General features: G+C 38.5%; 1 protein-coding gene across 7 annotated transcripts in view; it reads right to left on the bottom strand.

Annotated features, from left to right (window-relative positions):
* Positions 1-24248, bottom strand: part of LOC138763621 (zinc finger protein GLIS3-like) — a 331893-nt gene that overhangs the window by 283548 nt on the left and 24097 nt on the right. For 2 of the 7 annotated variants that reach the window (XM_069938094.1, XM_069938096.1), the window contains exon 1: positions 203-291. The exons of 3 other annotated variants lie outside the window; for them this stretch is intronic. Coding sequence is in view for 1 of the 4 variants with exons in the window: in XM_069938092.1 (XP_069794193.1) it covers positions 203-242 (40 nt within the window). In the remaining 3 variants the exon portion in view is untranslated. Of the gene's footprint in view, positions 1-202; positions 304-24248 lie in introns of those variants that run through there. 2 more of the 7 variants (XM_069938092.1, XM_069938095.1) reach the window with 2 other exon arrangements.

Raw genomic sequence — 24248 nt, 5'->3', positions numbered from 1 at the left:
TGCCGGGAGTGCAGTGCAATTGGGTGGCACATGATTGTGGGCTGAAAAGACCTGTTGCCTGCTGTATGTCTGAAATAAAATTTTTAAAAATTTAAATAAATAAAACCCCTTACTAACTAGGATTTCAACAGTTCAAGATTCACTACCACAAACAGTTAACAATAAAGAGTCTATCTTTTATGTTCTTTAAATTTCATCTTACCTGTCAGCCATGACGCAAAATTCACTTCACAACTTATCATGAATTCAACATACACATCATGGCTTTAAAATAACTAATCTCATCTCCTAATTCAGCACCTATATATTTGATAAAGGACAATGGATTATATGGAGCAGATGCACATCATTGCATTGTGACATCACAATGTCACTCTACACATCAATTCTTCCATTTCCAAGGAGAATTGCACAATGGAATGGACATCATTTTTGCCACTACTCACACAAGCATCCTGTATGTTCTGACTGAACTTGGAATGGTAGTCTTGGTTTCTTAAAACTAAGAAACAGGAGAATACATATTTATGGAGGTTCGGGCATTCCAGTTAAAGCCTGCCATTAAATCTACTTGATGACATTTAAGCAGTTCTACCTGGCAACATCATAATATCAATATCATCCAATCAATCAGTAAACAGAGGGAAACAGACTATGTTCAGGCAAATGGGAATAATTTTAATTTGACATCATTTCTGTACTGTTCCTGTACTTTTCTATTTTTCTAAGGTAGTCTGAGTTAATGCATCTTTATTCAAGTAGCACTTAAAAATACAACAAATCTATAAGGATGACCATGAAAAAAAATTATAAATATCATAAGGATACACCAATGATTTATTTCTCAAGGTGAGGATAAAGAATGCCCATGGAACACTAGTGAAACGAACACTATTCCATCCCAGCCTAGAATATCCTAACATTTATTGATTCTGCCAAATTTGTTAAAATGTTCCAGCCCAGCAAAACATCCTTCAACTGACAAACATAAAAATTTGACCAAAAAGAAAATTGCGATAAAAAGGAAACTTTGAGCACCAACTTTTTAAGTTTTGAACCAGAGTTTGAATCCAGCCAACACAGATGGCAATGTCTCCATTCTTTCCTAATGACTATTAATGCCAATGTATAAATCTTCATTTTCTCATAAAAGTAATTTAATAGCACAAAGCAATGCCTCCGAATTGATGGCAGTTGAATAATGTTATTTTGGAAGCACAAAACAAGATTGCAGAAGAAATGATAAAAAATAAATTTCGCCAGTACAATTCTTGATTTAGAATTTAGAAATTACAAGGTTCAAGCATATACCTGCCTCAGGGATCACGGCTTTCACAAGAAATGAGCCAGTCTCTTACAAGATTAGTCTTCACTTCAGCGTTGACAGAAACAGGTAAAATAAAGTGTAAGGTGACAAGAGACTACACCCAGACACCTCGAACAAATTACACAGCTTGCAACAAAGGCACCAAAGTGGTCCATAACAGTGACTAGGCCATCCCTTTATTCTTTGGTTAAAGAAAAAATATTCAACAATGTCACTATGTATATGAGTTCTTCTACTTCCAAGGAGAATTGTACAATGAAGGTCACTTTTGCCACGACTCACGCAAGCATGCTACATAATGTAGCACTTGTTCATCAGAAAAGTTCTTGCATTTATTAGTCCTGTGTTTTTTGTGCTTAACAATTCAATTTATTTTTGTCGATCTCACTGTGGATATCACAAAGCTATTTCTCTTTCATAATGTGTTACAATAAAAAGGTTCATAATACTTCACCATGTAAAAATATTAATATGTAGGAATCCAGTTTCACCCTTTTTGATTTTGATGATTAGTGTGACTGTTCTCATGCAGTCACAAGAAGAGTAGAAGACCAAAACAATTTACAAGTTCTTGGTACAAAATCTTATTATCCTGGTAAATATTCATCCTTTAACCAAAGAATAGAAATCATCTGAGGATCTTGCTGTTCGTATTTTGACAGCAATTAATTACTCTTGTTAACAATGGTCATAAAGTGTTTTGTGATGACCTGAGGTGCTGGAAGGTGCAAGAAAATACAGTATTTGCTTTTACAAATTGCTGGCTTATTCAGGCATAGGCTGTGGTTAGCTGATCTCAGTCAAGATAATTGCAGAGAATGTCCTCAAAGCTGTACAGAATATAGTCATGATATCTTCTGCAAGAAATTTTGCAGGTGTACGTGTAATAAGAGGAAAGACTCATGCTGTGAAACAATGCCCTTCAAAGTCAAAATGCCTGCCAACAATCAAAGTCCACATTCAGATAGGACGAATTTCTACTTGGGTGAGGTTTTGGAAGCCAAACACCCATGGTATTGCATCCAAAAATGAGTCAATCTCTGCTGTGCAGTAAATTGACAGGAAAAAGCATTGTTCTACATTATGAATTCTTGTCCAGAACAGATGGGGAGAATTCCCCTGAGTGATACGTCATTATGTGATTGATTTTTCATCTGGTTTTGATGCAGAACCAAAAAAATATATAATCCTACAATGCCTGAAGGTGTTCCTCATTAAGAGTGATCTTTTAATTCAAACATTACAAACTTAAGTCAACATTGTAAGTGACCAGATGCGGAACACAGTACATCAGATTATATGTGCAGGGAAATCATTCTTCTAGCACACATACATTGTGAAATATAGAAGGCAATGAGCTTTCTGTGTACCTAATAATTTGTATCTCAAGAACAATAGTATTAAAGATTTGCAGAGTTTTTAATCAAAATAAAAGAATTCTTCATTCAATGTGTTTGTTTTCTAAATGTTCTAAGAAGTCAGCCTTGGACTTTGACTTCCAAAGATTACTGTTTAATAATGAATTATATTTCGCTCTAAGATACTCAGTCTTAAAGCCTTGTCTATTTGTTTTCATCCTTCTAATTCTAAGACTCAGCGATATAATCCATTGCAATAAATCATAAAGCATTTAACCCTGTACTATTGTTCCATTTTTTATAAAACATACACCTCCTGAACAAGTATCTATTTACATTTTTGTTGTTTCTTTATATTTTTATTCCCTGCAATTCAAGAAAACTAATCTTTAAAAATCTTTCCTGCAAAGTATTATTAGTAAATTTACATATCTGCAACACTTTTATTTTAGTGTTAGATATTTTGAACACTGAGAAGGATAGAATACAGGCTTTTATAGAATGAGCAGATAAATGGCAGATGAATTATAATATAGAGGAGCAACTGATTTAGGCAGGAAGAATGAACAGGGTCAATTTGTACCAAATGGTGCAATTCTGAATGCAGGAATAAAGATCCGGGTACATTTAAATATTTACAACTGTCAGGGAAGGTTGAGAAAGCCATTTATGGACTTCCTGAGATCCTGGACTTAATATACAAACCAGAAGAATTAAAAAGTAAGGAGCTAATTGTGAAACTTTAAAAAGGGCTTTGATCACAACTTGGCTACTGCATCCAATTCTTGTGATTGCATTTTTTGAGGGATACAAGGACCCAAGAAAGATTTACTGAAAAAAAAACTGGTTCAAGAGGTGTGGGGTTTTAGATATGAGGATAGAGTAGAAACAGTTTAATTCCTTGGTGCAGAGGAAATGAAGTGATAATTTGTCGAAATATTCAAATTATAATGGGCTGGGAAGGAATAAATGGAGCGGTAAAGGTCCAGAAGATCCACTGAGAATTGACTAAAGTTTGTTTCCTGGTGAGTACTATCTGAAAATCTAATGAATGCAGATTCATCTGTGGCCTTCAACATGGAATTAATTGAATATTTGAAAGTAAAATAGCTGCAAGGCTCTGAAGAAAGAATAAAGACTGGGAGTGGATTAGATTATTTTGCAAAGAATGGGTACAGATTTGGAGATTCAAGATGCCAGTGAAGGGCCTCTTGGGTGATCCAAGAGCTCCACAAGGAAAGATCCCCTAAAATAAAAAGACCCCAAAAAGAAGGAAGACAACCAAGAATACGAATAGACGAGTGAAAAGGGAAAGAAAAAAGAAAACAGGATGGAGGAAGAGACTCACCACATGGTGGAGGTGGAGAGGCCGACCTGGGACCTGGGGCCTAGCAGTGGCAGTAACAATGAAGCCTTGAAGCTCCAATGGGACTCACCCGGGAGGGAGAGACAGGTTGGCCCTGATAAGGTTGGATCCCAAGGGAGTCCGGGGGAAGGACTCGACCGAAGCAGTGAGAGTGCTGTCAGGCACGGGAGATGCAGAAGCCCAAGGTCACAGGGGCCTAGCCGAGGAGGTGACGGTAATGACAGGAGCTCCATCGGGTATGTATGGTTTGGGGACCTGAGATCACAGGAACCAGGCTGAGGAGAAGTGGGTAGCGACAGAAGTACTGTCGGGCATGGGAGAGTCGGGGACCTGAGGTTGGGGGAGTCAAGTCGAGGAGTGGACAGCAATGCAAGAAGCAATGGGCGTGGGAGAGTCAGAGACCAAAGCACAGATAAGTCAAGTTGAGATGGAGTCAGTGGCAACGCTCCATGGGCTGGAAGTTGAAGACAAGGACTTACCGGCTAAGGCTGCTCCAACCTGTGGGTGCAAAGAGGTTGGGTCCAAGGCGTTGGAAGGCGTCCTAGGTGTCGGGCCTGGAAGACTCAAGGAGCAGTGGGATTTGGTGGGAAAATAGCATGGCAGGATGGCCTGGAGTTGGAAAGTGCGGTGGTGGAGGAGGAAGAAGAGGAAGAAGAAGAATAAGGGAGGAAGAGGAAGAATAAGGGAGTAAAAGAAGGTCAATACAGAGAGGAGGAAAGACAGATAAAGGGTCAGAGGGCCTGATGCTTTTTGCCAGAGAAATACTGAAGGACATTGGCCAGATAAAAAGAACTTTGAAGACACTGATGGCAGGGCAGTGGGAAATCAAAGACAGTCTGGATAATAGACAGGAAGAAAGAATTGAGAGAACGAAATGGATGTGTGAGAAAGGAGTAGGGTAAAGATGTGGCAGAAGATAGATACCTTAGAAAACATCAGCAGGAGGAATATAGTTAAAATTGTGGGGGTGAAGGAGGGTAAGGAGGAGAAAGACATGGTGGAGTTCCTGAAAAGGTGGATCCCAGATGCAGTGGGGAGGGAACAAATTGAAAATAATCTAAGAATAGAATGCGCCCACTGGTCTCTCACCAACCCCCCCCCCCACCCCCACCTCCCGCCCAAGGCCAAACAAACAGCCACGCTCTATCCTGGTAAAACTCCTTCACTACCAGGATACAGAGAAGATTTTATGGGCGGCAGCAGTGGGTGCGAAGGCTAGGGGGGTCCGGAGGACTTTGAGGGGGAGAAGGTTTTATTCTACCTGGACCTAAGTGTGGCACTGTTGAATTTAACCCGGTTAAAAAGAGCCTTAAACAGAAAGGAATCAAGTTTACCCTCCTTCACCTGACAAATCTGAAGATAGTAATGATGGGAAGGAAAATAAAGTTTTAAAGGATCAAAGGGAAGTAATGGACTTTGTAAGAATCTTGACACGGCTTCAGGATTAAATGTAAATGTAAATAAGGTGGAAAGAGAGAATCAGGGGAAGATGGACTGTAAATATTGTAATTGTGAGGAATATGGGGGGGGAGGGAATATGTGGTTTTTTTCATGTTAATGGTTAAAGATGAATGTATATTAGAAGTAAGAATGAATACGAGGAGCTCAAGGAAATGGATGGAGATACAAGTGGTAGGTGGGTGCATTGGACACATCTCAAAATGGCAAGGGGATTGGTACCAATAGTTTGGTTATTGGTGCCCGGGGTGGGGGGGTGTAAAGATAAACTGGGCAGGGAAAAAAAGGAGGGAAGAATTTATGGGGTCTTGCTATCGTGGTAATTTAATTGATGGTACTTTCAGTTGTACAAGGATGGGGGTGGTGGGGGGGATAAATACAGACTGTACGTTACATGCATTTTAAAAATGATAATGTTTGATGAGTCTATGAAAATTAAAATAAAATATTCCAAAGAAACGGGTAAAGATTTGATTGCTAAATTTTCTACTTCTCTACTGTAAGGATTCATTTTTCCAGCGATTTCTGAGTATAAAGCAGTTCATAACTTTACATTCACTCCAGAGTTGGGGGTCCAGGATAGAAGCAATCAGAGTACAGAACATGGTCAATAACCAAGGATTTGGTCTCAACTTGGATAGCGGGGCATAGTTGGTTTGGTTCCAGGAAGGGTGGGCCCAAACCATAGCAAGACAACAACAACAATACATGTGACAGAAAATTCAGACTGCAAGTTAAGTCAGGGCACAACCAGCCAACACTTTGAGGAGTTCAGCAAACAAATCTGGTAAGCAGGACATGCAAGTGAGCTGCAGGCCTTGATATTTACATGGAGGTTGGAAGGGGGCACTGTGTTGAAGTTAAACTGTCAGAAAACTCAAGTTTCTCATAGGGCTTGATTAATTTTGTAGCAGAAATTGGTAGCTGCCAGCAGGTCCAGGGGCTAGCCTGTTTTTTAGGTAAGTAACCTAAAGTAAGACAACTGATCTGCAGGTGAGAGCTAAGAGGAGGAAATATCAGTGGAGAGAGAGAGAGACATTAATAATGAAACACTGAGAGATGATGATTATACAACCATGAGTAAGACTCCAGTCCACCGAAGCCATACAGTCAATGAAAGTCATGGCAATAAATGAAGCCATTATACCAACTGTATCCCTAACAATGACTAAATTTGGGGACTTGTGTTTCTGAGTCAAATATTAAAACTTGACAATGGAAACTTCAATAAGATGGAGCACTGAGGGGATCAGAGGTCAGGGAAGACCAAAGGAGGGCACTCAATGCCAGAAGAGGGTGGGGTGAGCATGCTCAGAACCACAGGGAGTAACAAATTAGCTCAAGGGCTTGGTGGATTGTCCACAAGCTATGCAGGATGACCATTTGCAGTTTCCAACTTGCAACTAACCCCCGCCACTAACAATCCCCCACTACCCAAAATCCCACCAACACTATGTTCTACCCCTATTAAAAAACCTATTCAAGGCAGTTTGAATTCAGAATTGAATCTTTATATTTTAACTTTCCATTTGACAGAAAGTTCACCGTTTTAAAGAACAAGACTTACCTCAATAAATCTGGGCATCTCGACTCTCCAACTTTGAGGCTTAGAAGTTAGTGGGATAATGGAACTGGCTGGGAAAATGGTGATGGGGCTAGGCTCATGTCGGTGAGGTCAAGGGCTGAAGACAGAGGATGGAGGAGGAAAGGTGGGGCTTGGGATGGGATAATAATCATGGAAGAAAGGTTAGGGTTGATGATGATAATGAGTTGATTGCTATAAACATTGTTCAATCACATATCTGCTGAATTTCTCACTTGATGAACCAAAACAGGTTCTTGAAGACAGTAAAATAATTGAATTAAAGAGTCAATAAATGCATAAGATAGAAGTAAATATTCACAGTAATCCTTGTATAAAGAAGCATGACTTACAATGGTGCAGACAGTCCATGATAAGCGTATCAAGGAGAAAGAATCTGATAGCTGTTGGAAAGAAACTGTTTGTGAACCTAGAGGTGTTGGTTTTCAGGTTTCTACACCTCTGCCCAAAGGTAGCAGTGAGAAGAGGTTGTGATCAGGTTGGGAGTGGTCCTTTATGATGTTGACTGTCTTCTTGAACCAGCAACTTGCATAGATGGCTGGAATGGATAGGAGGTCAGAGACTGTGATAGTCCAGTCTATGTCTACTACATTCTGCAGCTTTCTGTATTCCTGGGCAGGGCCAAGAGTGCCTCAAAAGGAGTAGCAAGCAAGGCTGCTGATTTTATTGTGATTTACATTTCTGATTAGTTCTGTTGATCATGTGATGTATATTACACATGCTTCTCGAATCATTTATTTTTTAGAATAAAAATACTCAAGCCATTTATGATTCCAACGAGGGACATTCTTTATAATTATAATAATACCCAACCCATATGAACTCAATTTCCATTTTGGTGTTTGTTTTGGCAATTGAGCAGATTACTCTCAGCGTGCTAATGTACCTTGGTACCAAGAGTTTTACTAATGCATCATACCAGAAGAACATTTATTAGTGAGGAGAAAAACTTCTGGCAAACATTATCCAATAAGTTTTGCTTTCAGAAAAAGCAATACATTGATGAAATCTGACAAATGTAGTGATACTCTGGCAAGTGAATTGAGTTAAGCAGCTATTTAATCTCTTTTTGGAAGTACTCACATTCTGGTTCAACAAAATTTGGAGATAAATCAAATGCAAAGTTATAGCTTCTTTAAATCCTGTTGCATTTCTCTTCAGTTTGTGCTCTTAGTTACCATATCACCAATAATGTAAGCAAACTATGATTTAATTAGATCATATCATAATCTCAAAGGTCATGAAAGATCTTCATCGCCACAACCTTCTCAACTCCCATTTCTAATTTCTTTGCAAATACATTGCTGCTTTAGCATTCTTTTAAAATAGGATACCTAGAATTGCATATGGTGATCCAAATGTGACATAAATGAGATCTTGAATAAATTGTATATTATCTTTTTGTTTTCCTCAGTTCTTGATTCCACTTGCTCTTCCTATTGCCTCACCACCTTTAAAGAGATGGGTATCTTCACAACAAGGCCCCCTGCCTCTTAACTTTGTTTTATCACTTAAAGTGCATTTTATTCCCCCCATCTCATTTTCATTACATGCACATTTTCATATCTATGTCATATGCTAATTTTTCTCATCATTATAGCCTACCACAGCCCTTCACAGTCCTGACATATACCAATCACTCAAGACCATTTAGGTGCTTAATTAATGAGAGGCCCCGATGTTCATCATGTACTCTTTCAATCACGATGCTTCCCTTTCATGTCTTGTAATTACACTCTATCCTTGCCAGCCTGTTTTGCTTTTCGCACGATCTGCTACTCCCACCAATGGTGGTAGTGCAAACAGTTGCAGAGAGTAAGCCCCAGGTTTTTCCCTTTGGTTTTTGTCAGACCACATTGTGAAAGATGGCAGCATCCTTTGGTCTACCATTCTTCCCCTTTGGACTGAAGGTCTTTCTAAACCTGAATTTACAGTAGCAACTTGGTACATGTACTTGATAAGTTCCTTGCAGAAGGGAAAGGCTATCAGATATTGAGAGAAGCATGCAGATGTCGAGAATCTATCCAAACTCCAATTCAAAGAGAGTCATTTAACCTTCTCACAGCTATGCTCAATCCTGTCCTCACTTGACATGTCCAAATTCAGCAGCAGTGGTAACAGAACAGTGATCGGAGGCAAGAAATCCAATTGATTTCCCACCCAACAATCCACAGCCAAGGGCAATTCATTTAATACTTCCCCAGCTGAAAATAGTTTATTCTTTTCAAATTGAATACTCAACCTATACTTGGCTCCATTTCTGCATTATAATTTTTTTTTTAATTCAGTGTAATTCTTCATAACATTTTGAGAATTTCATGCTGATTTATAAATGTCACTAGTATCACTTCAGTCAGATGAGAATCAAAACAGCCAAATATCTAAGAAGACTTTCAGATTCAAACGATTAAGCAGATTTTAATGGAATGCGCTGCTGAGTTGTTTTCTAAAGAAACAGCAAGTATGATTGGAGACTTATCACTTAAAGAGCAACACACTTTGTCTTTCCTTGTGTTAGTCCAGCAGATTGTGGAAGGAAGTTCTTGTTTCACCTGATTTTTAAAAAAAATCCCATGAAGAATGATCTCACATGCAAAGTACTTTCAGCTCAAGGGTTCAATTACCGAGCCTCTTAAATGCACACACATCCCATTCCCTGTGTCCTCACAGTGTAAAATGTTTAAATTCTGTTCCTACTTTAGCCCATTTTTCTCTCTCACAATAATCTCAGGTTCCTTAAGTTCCATAGTAATGTTGATGGATGTCACTATAATATTGTGGGGCAATGTGCAAAATAGCAATTAGAAAATTAACTAAAAAAAATTCTTATCGGTCAGACCACAGATAAATAATGAGTATTATCATTGAATAATATATCCATTCCTCTCCAAACTCTGCTATGGAATTTTTACATTCATCTGGAAGAATTGACATCATCATTTAATATCTCATCGAGAAGAGGACACCTATGACATTGCAACACTTTCTCTGAGCAGGACTTTTCCCATGACCTTTCCAACTCAGCAAGAGTGCTACCATTGATTCAAAGCTGATACACAACTTAATGATCTAATGTGATGACGAAAAATTGCAGTTAGGATTGGGATGAAAAATCTTTCTGAGCTCACCCTTGAAGATTAGCTACTTGGGCACAATACCAAAACTCTGTCAACACCCATTAAACTAACACTGCTGCCAAGAGGCGAGGGTAAAAAAAATGGAGGCAAAAATCAAAATTCTACAATACAAAACTGAGTAGCTATTTCATTTATCCTGAAGGTTAATTGGATCATTCTATACAAATACATCCCAACAATATAATATTGGAACACTGCCTGAAATCCAACCCAAAGAGGAGAATAAAAGCTCATTTGTTGTTACTAATCAATTACAGATATTAAAGGATAAATTTCAATTATGGGTATCTTTTTGAAAGCAAGTTGAATAGCAGAAAATTATCACTCTGAAGAGATGCCATACTCACATGTAAGATGGCAACTATCAACACAGAACCTGTTTCAACACACAATGAATGCTGGCTACAAGATTTTTAATTTAGTAAACATCACCTTTAGACTGTGTTCCAGACAGTGCTTATGTCTGGCACAGCAACTAGCTGAGACGTGAAACAGATTTTCCATTAGAAGCAGTTAACAATTAAACAAACCAAACTCTTAAGTGTGCATGAAGTAATGAGACTGTAGTTGAAGCTGGGATTGACAAAGGAACTACAGAATAGACTCCAGCTAAATAGAAAGTATAATGTGGCAGATTGAAATGGAATAGTAATCATTTTGCCATGGTAATTATTAGTTGATGTTATGAAAGCAACTTTTGCCTTAAATTTCTGAAAATACTAATCTAGTTTAAAATATATAGTGGACTATGGAAATTGCTCCAAAAAGGGAGGAATGTGTTATGGGCAGTCAAAAGACCGTGCATAATAAACTAACATTTCTGAGTTACACTGGGGACTGAAGTTTCATGAAGGCAGAGGAGCAAAGATCAGATAACCAAGAAACATGATCCAAGAAGGGATTATTGGATAACACCAGGGCAGATAGTTTGGGCAATGTTAAAATAAGGAGGTGTACAATAATCATTGAGAAGGTTGTGGTTGCAGAAGCATTTGTTCTGCATGGCAGGAAAGATTGTGGTAATGGGATACATACCAAAATGAACTGGCGGGAGTGAACACTAGCAGTAAATTGAGCAGAAGCAGACAAGAGCTGAAAGAGAAGAATACAAGATACCAGAGATTGTGGACCTATGATCAGTCTGGTTATGATGTTTGATTGTCAATCAACTCAAATGAATAAAAACTGAACCGTTAGAAACACTAAACTAGCCAATAATATGGCAGACAAAAGGAATACTCAAACTATTTCAGAGAGTAACCTTGAGCTACTGTAACTGTGAAATGTTTGTGTCTATTGCTGAATCTTAATAGATGTGGATAAGTTTAACATCGTATGGTAATGCTTTTTTTAAAATCCAAATATATATTTTGGAGGTAACGTATTGAGTATAATATTTGGATTATTGGATCAGTTTAAGAAAATCAAGAAGCTGAGCCCCAAACAGCATTTAGATTGGGTCCATGCCAGGCTAAGGTGACTCAATTCAGTTTGAATTTAATTGACAAAGTGCAGGAACAGAGTAAAACGTTATATCATGTGCAATTGAGAGCTCATGGAAAATGAGCTCAAATTCCTGATTTTTCAAATATTTTAACACTCCCACTCTTCAATGAGCAGCATTCACCATTTTGATTTGGCTAATAAAATAATAAACCAGCCAGAAAAATAAATTCTTGGTGCAGTATGTTAACATTTAAATTTTAGGAAACTATGCATTTGAGGTTGGGATGGTGCAATGCTGCCTCTGGGACCCAAGTTCAGGTCTGCTTCAGAGTAATGGATTAAATATCAGCTGGCTGCAAGAGACCATATGGGAAATATGTATAGGTAATCTTCACCATGTTTCCAATGTCCATCACTCCAGATGGTCGTGTGAGAGGGGAAATAAAAAATCAGAAGAACAAGGTTTTTCAGGATATCCAACTGCTGTATCGAAGACTTGGAAGGCTTGGAGCTTTTACTAGGTGCTTTTTTTTAATCTTGTACTATTCAGTAGAAAGTTCAGTTCTATCAAATGAACAACCTTTAATAGGACTCTTGGGGCTACTCTCAAAAATGGCAAATAAAATTTTTGCCAGTCTTAATTAATTGCAAGAAGGGGCAGGAGCTTTTATCTTCTGCCTCCACATTGAAACCATGACCACTGCTTATTTCCACATTTCATCTCTGTACCTGCGCCATGAATTTTCAGTCTCTGCTTAACCTTTGTGATCAATTCATTGTTGTTTATAATGTCACTGGTAACCCCTGCATGCATATTAATTCCTGATGAACAAGACTATTTTGGCTTGCCTTCATCCTCATTAGTATCAATGAAGTTATCATGTTTGGCCCCGAGTTTTCATGTGAATCAATACCAAATACAGGTCAAGTACCCCTTATCTGAAATGCATGGGATCAGAAGTGTTCCAGAATTTGGATTTTTTTGGATTTTGGAATAATGTGTTTCATAATGTGGATAATGTTCTGTACTTACCAGAAAAAAATGATCTCTGCTCATCTTTATAGGGTATATTATATTTTATATTAATATAAAAGAGCTAGATTGTGGGGAGTTTAGAGTAGGTCACTTCACAAACACATCACATTTAAAATGCCAGAGCTTTGCTCAAGCCACACATCCAGGCTCTGAGTGCCTTTGCAAAGACAATGAAATTACTTTTGGAAGGAATTTTTAAAAGCAGGTGCAAATGGTCAGTCCTCGCTCATAAGATGATAAGATCTTTCAAAGACTAGGTTTGGAGTCCTGTAAGGTGTTCTGGTTTTTACAAGCAGAGAGAAAAAAAATGAACAGAATTTCTCTTTTAGAGTGAGAGGGAGATAGAGTTCTGCAGTAGCCTTTGGAGGCTGCAACATGGCAACCTGGCAGCTTGTTTAAACCCCATTTTGAAGACGGGCTGTGAGTTCTGTTTTCAGCCTGTTGAAGACCCTTGTAGTCCTTACAAGAGGAAATGGCTGGCTAGAGTGTTTCTCCTAAAATAAGGGAAACAAGGGGAACTCTGTGGTGACCTGGAAGAAGAGGTTATCATTTGGAAAACCCATGATGGGGAAGTTTCTTCAGCAAGACACTAAAGTATTGATCGGAGGAAATCAGTTTGTATGTGTCTAACAAGCAACAAATCTCTCTCTGAATCCAACAATAACCTTCCTGAGTGGTAACCATTTACCTTTCAACCACCAGAGCCTGGTGAAAATTCATAAATGTTAAATTCTGTGCACACTATAAGAATTGCCTGTAACCAGTGAACTTGGAGGAATGAGAAATGAGATTGGACTGTGAATCAAATAACTTTTCTGAACTTATACACATGTGCACTTAGAATTAGAAAGGGGTTAAGCTAATAGTAATAAGTTAAAGTTTGGTCCTGTTTTCATATTTAAAGATAATTAAAAGCAACTTTTGTTTAAGTAACCATTTGTCTCAGTGAATTTCTATTGCTGCTGGGTTTTGGGGTCCTCTGGACTCGTGACGTTATAAAAGAAGATAAATTCTCTTGGATGGCAAAAAAACAGTTGAGTAATGTAGGTTTGGCGGTGACGATGGTTGGTAAGAAACTGGTGCCAACTTGTGGCATCATGTCAGTGCTCAAAAAGTTTCAGATTTTGGAGCATTTCAGAACTTCGGATAAAGGGTACTTGGTCTGTATTGAATTAATATGATTATAAACTCAGATGTTTACCATACAGTCTTTGTAAACAGGTAATATACAAAATTATCTGACATTCTCCTGCACAGATTGCAAAATCATTCAGTCGTCTGATTTTGAGGTTTGGACCCAAGTCAACATGTGGCAAATAAATTTAACATTGTTTCAGAAAGTATTTGTTTTTGCCCATCGAGGTTCATGTCATCATTCTGCAGCATAAATAGTTGCTAGTTCATTGTTCATGGTGCTTCACGCATTATGTGCACAACACTGATGTCTTTTTAGAAACTACTATACCAGCAATTCTAAAGGAGTAACAGATTGGGACCAACACTCAACTCAAATTCTTTCAGGTTTTGACATCATTTAGACTTTTGGCCTGGGAAATGGATTGAGAATGGCTCAAATTCATTAACTGAGATGACTTTCATCATATCAGAATGGGTTAGATTCAGGTTCAGATTCCGTGGCTGAAAGAAGAGTTTGTAACTGCAGTCAATCCACAATATATTCCAGAAATGAAATTTTAGTTACACAATTGTTTCTAAGCATTCTTAAAGCTCTTTACAACCAACTGGTATTTTCAAAATATAGTTAATGTTCTAAAGTGGGAAATTCTGCTGCCAATTTCTTTACTGCAAACTCCCATATTAATGACCAAATTAACAGATTGAGGAATACATATCAGCCATACTTTTCTGTAAAATATTGCCTTGAAATTATTTGCATGTACCAGGCCTCTAATTTAAAGCCACATTTGAAAACACCACTTCCACAGGATCAGTTTAGAGTTACTTAGTTATTATTGGGTTGGGTCTTGATCTGGAATCTACTGGGCCATCATCGTGGCACAGCTAAGAATAATGGACTAGAACATGCAGTTTTAAAAACAATTACCGGTATTTTGTTCATGTTCACTAGTCTGTGAGGTTGGCAGTAATTTTGGCATCAGCAAAGTTAAAAAAAAGTCATTAATATTCCTCACTGCCATAAGATGCACTGTTGAAGTCCTTGCAGAGACAATCAAAAAAGATCCAATCATTCAGGATTTTTTTGTTAAAATTTTTGAAAATGCTAACACTTTAACAAATGAGGTGTAAATGAGCTTTTAGTTAAATTATAATGTGTTGAATAATAAATAAAACATTTTGAATTGTCATTCCCCAGAATATTTTAAATTCACCTAATTTAGAAATAATGATATACAAATTTTTTTTTTTTTTTTTTAAATTTACTATGATTCAGATTCTATCTTATTTCAATTTTAATTGTACTTTGTGGAATACAATTGGGAAATTAAATAATTGGCCCTGGAATTATTATTCCTTCTGACTAACAATAAAGTATCTACAGTATTAAAAACTATAATTTTTTTTTAAAAGAAGTGTTTGAGAATTCTTGAGTCAGACTGGCTGATCTATTTGATGGTACTGTTATTCCATGACCCACTATAACTGGCACCTGATTGAAAATCACATTGAGAAAGGGGACATCCACCGCAAAGAGTCCACTTTATCCTTTTGGGCACCTAATCTTGAGACCAGCGCTGAGTGTTGGTTATCCTGGACTGCTGACAGATAAGTTAGCGTTGTAGAGATTGATGCAATTTAAAAACTAATCAGCACACAACTTTAGAAAACTTTGAAAGCAGCTGATTATTGTGGCATGAATGTCTCCAAAATAACAAACCCAATTTGTTTCTTCCACAAACACAACCCACACTGCCCCAAACCACCCCCCCCCCAAAAAAAATCAAATTGTAATTAAAACAGATGATCAGCAGAATGTTGAAAATAAATTAAAGCTTCTATCTTCACACAGATGATTGATCTTCCCCCTCAGATACTTTTTCTCCCATTTGGGAAATTATCCATGATGTACAGATAGCCTGAAACCACATCTCAAATTATGATCATTACCAGTTTTGTTGTTTAATTTTAGCAATATCTAATTTTGTCCTGCAACCCTTTAAGGTACTTTAAGCAGAAAGGCAATTGCTATGGAATACACATCACCTCCTTCCCACCTCCCCCCAATCAAACCAACTGCCAAGCCTTTCTGATTTTGAGATGGATAATATTAAAAGCAGATGTAAGGGTAAATTTCACAGTATATTTAAGTTATTTAAAATGGAATTTCAGAGAGCTACAAGACAAGCAGCTGAGTTTTACATTGCAGAAAGCTGCCAAAGCTGGAAGATGAATAGTACAGGGAATAGTTTATGGCAAATTAACCACATATCGAGTGGAATCATAAATCACATGACCAGGATTAAGCTGGTTAATAATGACTAAAACATCAAGTTTTATTTTGCACTATTCTCAGCTTAATGATGGTAATTAAAGAATTGTATGTTATGTGAAGAAAATACTTGAAATCTATTTTGCTTTTGAAAATGATCATCTAGTGTCCATCCATGACTCGTTTAATTTTTTTTGTACATTTGTATTTTAAAATTCATTGATAAAAATCTTGATTTTCCTCTAGTTAAAAATGAACATACCTGGAAGATCAACATAACAAACTCTTAAAGTAACTGACCCCTTCCCTCTGTTGAATTAGCTGGAATGAATGGAAGGTGTGATGCTGGGCTTAGTCCGGAATGGAATTAAGCCATTTTACCCACTGAGTCTAGTCTACAATTCAAATCATAGCTGATGTATTTCAACTCATGGCTTCTGGCAATCTTGGATGGAAAGAGAGATATCAACAAAATTAATACTCCTAACTTGCTGGGACTGGAAAGGATAGGATTCACTTTAGTAGTAAGAAATACCATGGTCCACTAAGCCACTAAAATTCAGGTCTGTCACATGCATTAAGTGACATAAATGAGAAACTTTAGGAGGTACCTAAAGCATTACATTAATCTCATATATTCCTGTCATTCAGCCATTTTTCAATGGTACTGGTAAAATCCAGTCTGATTCTGAACATAAATCATTTTGGTAAATAGGATAAACCAACCTCAGCCTCCCCAAGATTGACACCTTGGGTACCCCTGCTGTAGGATCCTACAGGCTCATCACCACCACTCCTTACCATTCCCTATCCCCTCACACCTCTCCCTACTCTACCCCAATCTCTTCTTTTGAGCTCCCTCTTTCTTCCCATCCCCTGTCCCTCTGGCCTTCTCATCTTCCCCTGACTTTCCAGTGACCTTCCCTCCAACACCCCATCCCTTTCACCTCCCCCTGACCTCCCCAACCTACCACCTCCACCATCTGACCTCCTGAACTCTGCACCTCTCCCCCGATATCCCCAATACTCTGCCTCTCAAACCACCCCCCCCAATTCCCCCATCCTCCTCCCTCTATTACGTCCACCACACTGACACCCATTCTGACCCTTGCTTAGGCTTTGACCTTCCCAGCCTTTGACATTCCCTTCTCAGAAATGGAATGCTCTGTCCTCAGTAGACACCTCACCTTTGTCCCCTTTTGCCCACAGCACAATGAGTTCCATGCATACCACGAAGCTGAACTCTTCCATCATCTCCATCTCTGTGCCCACCAGTTCTCCTACCATGATTCTCCAGACCCCAATGAAGACGTCTTCTCCTGCCTGGTGGTCTTCCTCCTCTTAGTCAGGTCTCTCCTGGCCAGCTGCCCACTCTGGATCTTTACATTTCCAATTACTGCTGAGACATCAACTGTCTCAACTTCATCACTCCCCTCTCAGCTTCCTCTGAAAGCTCTGTCCTCCAATTTTTCTGAAACAATCCCAATCTCTCTATCAAACCTACAGACAAGGTTGGTGCTGCTGTGGTCTGCCGCACTGACCTCTACCTTACTGAGGCCAGATGACAGCTCTCAGACACCTCTTTCTACTTATCCCTTCAACAGTAATCCAACAAAAAAAACATCAAGCTATGGTCTCACATATCATCTCTAACGTAATCACGTCTTGTCATTCCCCTCCCATGGCCTCCAATCTCATTGTACCCCATCTCCACACTGCCAGGTTCTATCTACTAACCAAAACACACAAACCCAATACCCAATTGTACAGCATAAACCTAATATCATCTTATGTCAACTCTATTTCCACCCCCCTCCCCACCCCGGTCAAGTTACTCCCTACCTATATCCGTGATACCTCACATGACCTCCATTTCTTCAATAACTTCCAATTCCCTGAACTTGACCACCTAGTTTTCACTATAGATATCCAATCTTTCCACACCTCCATCCCCCATACAGGATGACTCAAGCCCTTCATTACTTTCTTAACAGCAGACTGAACCAGTCCCCCTCCATCACCAGCACCGCCTTATCCTGGCAGAACATACTCTCATTGTTAATAACTTCTCCTTTGACTCATCCTACTTTCTCCAAGTCAAAGGAATGGCCATGGGTACCTGCATGGGTCCCAGCTATGCCTGTCTGTTTGTGGGCTTTATGGAACAATCCATACTGCAAGGCAACACAGGTAAGGCTCCTCAACTCTTCCTCCGCTACATTGTCAACCACATCAGGGCTGCCTCATGCACCCATGATGACCTTGTCCACTTAATTCACTTTTCTGCTAACTTTCACCCTGACCTCAAAACTCTCCCATTTCTTGATCTCTCTGTCTCCATCTCAGGAATCAAACTTTCTACAAATATTTTCAAAAACCTTATCAAATTCCCACAATTACCTTTACTACATTTCTTCACACCCAGTCCCTTGAAAGCTTTCTATTCCTTTCTTCAAATTCCTCCGTGTCCATTGCATCTGCTCCCAAGGTGGTGTCTTCCATTCCAGATCATCTTCCTCCTTCAAAAATAAGTGTGTCCCCACTTTCAACATCAACTCAGCCTTTACCTACATCTCCTGCATATCTCCCCTCTTCCCCCCCCCCACCGCCTCTAGACACAAGAACAGGATTCCCCTTGTCCTCACCTACCATCTCCCCATCCAACACAAAGTCCTCCACAATATCCATCATCTACAACATGATCCCATCACCTGACACTTTTCACTCTATCCAAGACTACTTTGTCCGCTCATTTCTTCCCACTAATCCACTCGATGGTACCTTCCCATTACCACAGGAATTGCCACACTTGCACCCACACCTCCTCCCTCACCACTATTTGGGGACCCAAACAGTCCTTCCAAGTGAAGCACCGCTTCACTTCTGAATCTGCAGGGGTGTTCTACTGCATTCGGTTCTCTCATTGTTGCTTTCTCTACATCAGAGAGACTGGATGCAGACTAGGAGATAACTTCGCTGTGCACCTTCAATCAATGACAGGGATCTCACCGGTGGCCAATCACTTCAATTCTAAGCTCCACTCCCATGCTGATAATGACTTTCCATGCATCATACACTGCCAAACCAATGCCACTTGTAAATTGGAGGAACAATACCTAATATTCCTTCTGGGCACTCTCCAACAAGATGGTATCAACTTCATCGGTTTTTCCTGGACCATTCCCCGTTCTCCCTTCCCTATCCGCCTGTCTCTTTCCTCCAGCTCTACACTTACCGCCCCCCTCTCCATTCACAGAGCTATCCTCCCCCTCCCTGTTTTCCCTTGTGCCTCCCTCCCTTATTCACCTATTATCTCTTGCCTGTGGGCCTGTGTTCCTCCCCCTGCCCCTCTCCCCCACCATTTGATTCAGGCCTGCCTTTATTTTTCTCATACCTTAATGAAGGGCTCAAGCCCAAAACAGTTGTTATGTCTCTTTATCTTTACCATGTAAAATATGCTGTTTAACTTGCTTAGTTTCTCCAGCATTGCTTTTTTTTTTTTTAATTTAAATTTAGACATAGAACATGGTAACAGGCCATTTCGCCCCATGAGTCCATGCCACTCAATTTACACCCAATTAACCTACATCCCCAGTACATTTCTAACAGTGGAAGAAAACCAGAGCCCCCAGGGAAAACCCACGCAGACTCAGGGAGAAGGTACAATCTCCTTACAGACAGCACAGGATTCAAGCCCTGGTCCCAATTGGTAGCACTCTAAAGGTGTTACACTAACCGCTATGCCAATCATGGCGCCCATTGTGTTTTTAATTGGTAAATATTATACTGGATTATATATGTTGAGTCATCAATTCTCAGTTACTATATTGTACTTGATCAACCATTCTTTACAACTTTTGCTGTGAATTACTCTTTCCAGCTTAGCTTTTTTGTTATTGTGGATGAATTTCACATGCCCTTCTGTGAAGACAAATTCTTTACTGAACACCACTCACTTTTTTTCTGGGATACTGAGTGCAATTTTGAGATACTTACCATACCCTTGTTGAATAATAAGTCATCAAAGTCAATGGAGTTTGGGTCAGGTTACAGGATTTTTGGTGTTCTCTATTAATAAACAGCTTAAAGCTATATACTGGGTAGCCAATTTTTTTCCCAATTGGAAGTGCAAATGAATCAAGTCTGATAAATATACACATGTTGAGAATATTAACACATGTATGTAAAGTGAACCATGTAACAGGTGAAGATCTTAATGCCATTTGTTAGCTCAATCAATGCCTCACATTGTATAATTATTAAACACAAAAGCATAATGCTATGGGAAATAGAAAGATCATGTCACATACAGGATGGCAAAAACTGATGCAATTCAAACAAAGGCTGCAACTGAAATATAGTAATTGGGGTATGAAGAAATGTAGGCAATTTGGGCAAGGGAGCATTTCTGAGGATCATGAACTTTCCCCACCCATTCCTTCAAACATTTCATTCCTCCCAACTCTAAACCTTTCTGCAAGCCATCTGACATTTCTTCCTCCAACAAATATTTTTACCAGCCAGGACTAACAGTTCCCCCCCCCCCCCCCCCCACCCCAAACAACCATTTCCCCTTTCCAAACCTCTTTTTTTAACCTCTTCCTTTAAATCAGTATCTTCAATTCAGAATCAAATTACCCCTCCACATTGGATTGCTCATGCCTATCAATGTGAAAAAGATGTACCTCTTTGCAGAGAGCAGAACCTTTCCTTAGTGCAAGATTTTTTTAAACTGCTTAAATGATGTGTACTATGGAGGCCACCAAGCCTGATAGCCACCTCACAGGTATGCTTCATGGCATAAAAAGTACACAACCCTCAAGCATCCAGCTTGACCATTTTACCATGATTAAAGTGAGTCAAATGTTGTACTACTTTGTCATTTTTCCACAGTCATGTTTGTTTCCCTTCCTTTCACTTAATGTGCAATTCTCTCTCCATTGCCCTTATCTGCACTTTATCCTTCTCTTCACCAGCTTAATTTCAACTACATTGTCAAAAAATTGAAGGATATTTAAAATCCACTTCAAAGCTTTATACAGCCTAAAACAATACTTATCCCATATGCAACCACTCATCTTTAAGTGCATACATCCATTTAAATGTAAGTTGTCAGAAGAATTTTGCACAGGCATTGATAGGTAAGGTGTTGGTACAAAGCCAAATCTGTACTGGAAACTTATGCTAATTATTTACATGAACACGCCAATCTGGATTTGGGCACTGATACATTTTCCCCCAAAATGTAAAATATCTTTAGTGTCAAAAACTGCACATGAATAAAAATCAATCTGATGAGTGCACCACTCATTGGGGAGGTGAAAATTCCTAAAGAGTTCTGACTCCTGATCATTCTGTGGTGTTCCCCAATGAAAACTGGATGCCTGTCAAAATTGGTTGACAACAGGATATGACTTTGCAGCAATCTTCTGCTCAATCCTACTATATCCTGTGTCCTAGAACACAGATGCCCATGGGTCATAATCTGTCAAATCTAGACCCATGCATAAAAAGCCTCTTGAGTGATTTACCTTGAGGGAAGAATGGGAGAAAAAATTAAAATTCAGTCCTTTCAAGCAAGGTAATTAAGCTTAACCTTTTAGCCTTCCCATGGGAGATGGTTTAACACTCCTTATTTCATCTACATCATTATAAGACACTTATGTTCACCCCTAGTCACTTGGGTAATTTCTTTCAGACAGTTCATGTGCAAGTACTGTTTGAAGTGGTTTGTGGAAATTAAAATGTTGGACGGAATCCAGACAATGGGTTGTGACTGGATAAACTATCAGTTTCACTTTACAGCATCAACAATGTGTGCAATCTCAGAGTCAGAACATCTATGGGGAGCACATCAGAAGGCACAATAAGGTCATTTACTAGAGATCCTTGTAACCTCACGACTGCTCAATGCAGAATTAATAATTACAGTTCAGAAAAAAATGAAGTACTTTGTTTAAATGGAGTTCCCTTTGTTCAAGCAGTATGTGAAGTGCCACACACAAAAGAAATAAAATCTGTTTTATTCAATTGGCACAACACCAAATATAAACCACAGTTTCCTGACTATCATATTGTTCTTTTTAGTGAAAGCTAGTTTTGAATAATGTGAAGAATTTCTCCCATCATAAATCAACTGAATTGAATAAAATGAATAGTGGAACTTGAAAAGTATTTTCTGCAACTATATATTGATATATGTTTAAGACATCATGGGGCTAGAAAATACATTAACTGAATGTACAACTGATGCCTGGACAGAGCTGACTGGCACTGAATGTACTGGTGTCTTTCATGTACAGACACCAACAGAAGAATACCAGCAACATCTACACCTGCAGATTAATGATAGTTAAATATCAATTTAACACTTTCGACAACGGTATCTACTAGTTGATAGCTTTTAGTAGTTTAATGACTTTTAGTGTTAAAATGACATCTCATGACTCTTGCCTGGAGCATAATTTGGAAGATGCCCAAACAATAACAGCGTTTTGATATTGATGCTGAAAATAACTGACTAACAGATATATTTAGTTTCATAATTAGCAATTAAAACAATCATTTTGTTTCTCAAGAAACTGGTACAACTGGAGAATATATGAAAATAAACCTTCAGCCACAACAGATCCCTTCTTGATCCTTGACCTAAATCAAACACAAATTCCAATCTGCAGGCACATTGTCAGGACAAAATTTGCAAGATTAATTTTCTGCAAATTTGTGTATGTTTTAAATTAGAAATCCAATCCATGATGGTAACTATACAGGGCAAAGATAATATGAAGCAGTGGCCATATTCCGGAAACAAATAATCAGATTGTCCTGCATTCATTGTCCAACTGAACACAGACAATGGCTGTCTCAGCATTGTCCTGCTTTTTGAGAAGATAAGTCTCATCCAGTTATCCATCAAACTCAATATACTTCAAGTATTTTCATTCTTGTCAATATATACCTGTATTCAGAGTTATCTTAATGTGGGATTTCTTTTACCCAAAATCTAGTGATTAATTTTTTTTAATTTAGAGGTACAGGACAGCAACAGGCCCTTCTGTCCCATGAGTCCATGCCGCTCAAATACATCCAGCATTGTATGTCTTTGAAATATGGGAGGAAACCCATGAGGTCACAGGAAAAATGTATAAGCTCCTTCAACAGTCCCAGATTCTAACCCAAGCAGCTGGCACTGAATAACATTAGTCCAACTGCTGCACTAACTGCGTCACTGTTATCTCCTAGTTTCTGTTACCTGAAGATAGTTTTTATAAATTTAATTTAGACATACAGCAGAGTAACCGCCCATTTCATCCCATGAATCCATGCCACTCAATTAATCTACATCCCCGGTACGTTTTGAATGGTGGGAGGAAATTGGAGCCTCTGGAGAAAACCCACTCAGACACAGGGAGAACATACAAATTCCTTGCAGACCAAGCAGGATTCGAACCCCGGTACCAATAACTGGTGCTGTAAAGGCCTTGCGGTAACCTCTCAGATTCTTTCATTTTTCTTCTCAAATAATGAAAGTGATCTCACCTTAGATATTAGCATCTCTTCTGTGCCTCATCTCTTTTTCAATATTTTTATTGAATTTTTACAGAAATAGTACATAATTAAATCCCATTAATCAATGGTAATATATAAAAACAAATATACAGAAAAAAGTTATATAAGAAAAATAAAACGTATATCAATTCAACATCATAACAGTCAAACAGAAAACAAGTAGCAATATTTAAATAATAACAACATTTAGCTAATTGAGAAATATTTTTTAAAAATTAACTATTATACTATACTACAATTTCTAACCCTTTCCCTGTTGAAGTTATCTGGTAAGTACATACAATTTCACTACCATTAAAAAAAACCCACAGACTCACAAAGCAAGATGTAAGTGATCTTATAAATTATGAAAATAATTGATAAAAGAGCCCCATAAATTTAGAAAATTTAAATCCGCTACAATCTGATTTTTTTTCCCAAAGTTAGGCAGGCCATCATATCAGATAGACATTGAGTATGAGTAGGAGGGACAGCATCTTTCCATCTCACCAATATTGAATGTCTAGCAGTAAGAGTGGCAAAATAGACGACATGGGATT

Source organism: Narcine bancroftii, chromosome 5 (assembly GCF_036971445.1).
Source record: "Narcine bancroftii isolate sNarBan1 chromosome 5, sNarBan1.hap1, whole genome shotgun sequence".
Classification (NCBI taxonomy): domain Eukaryota; kingdom Metazoa; phylum Chordata; class Chondrichthyes; order Torpediniformes; family Narcinidae; genus Narcine; species Narcine bancroftii.
The sequence above is the reverse complement of the archived record's forward strand: the minus strand, read 5'-3'. Positions and strand labels throughout refer to the sequence as shown.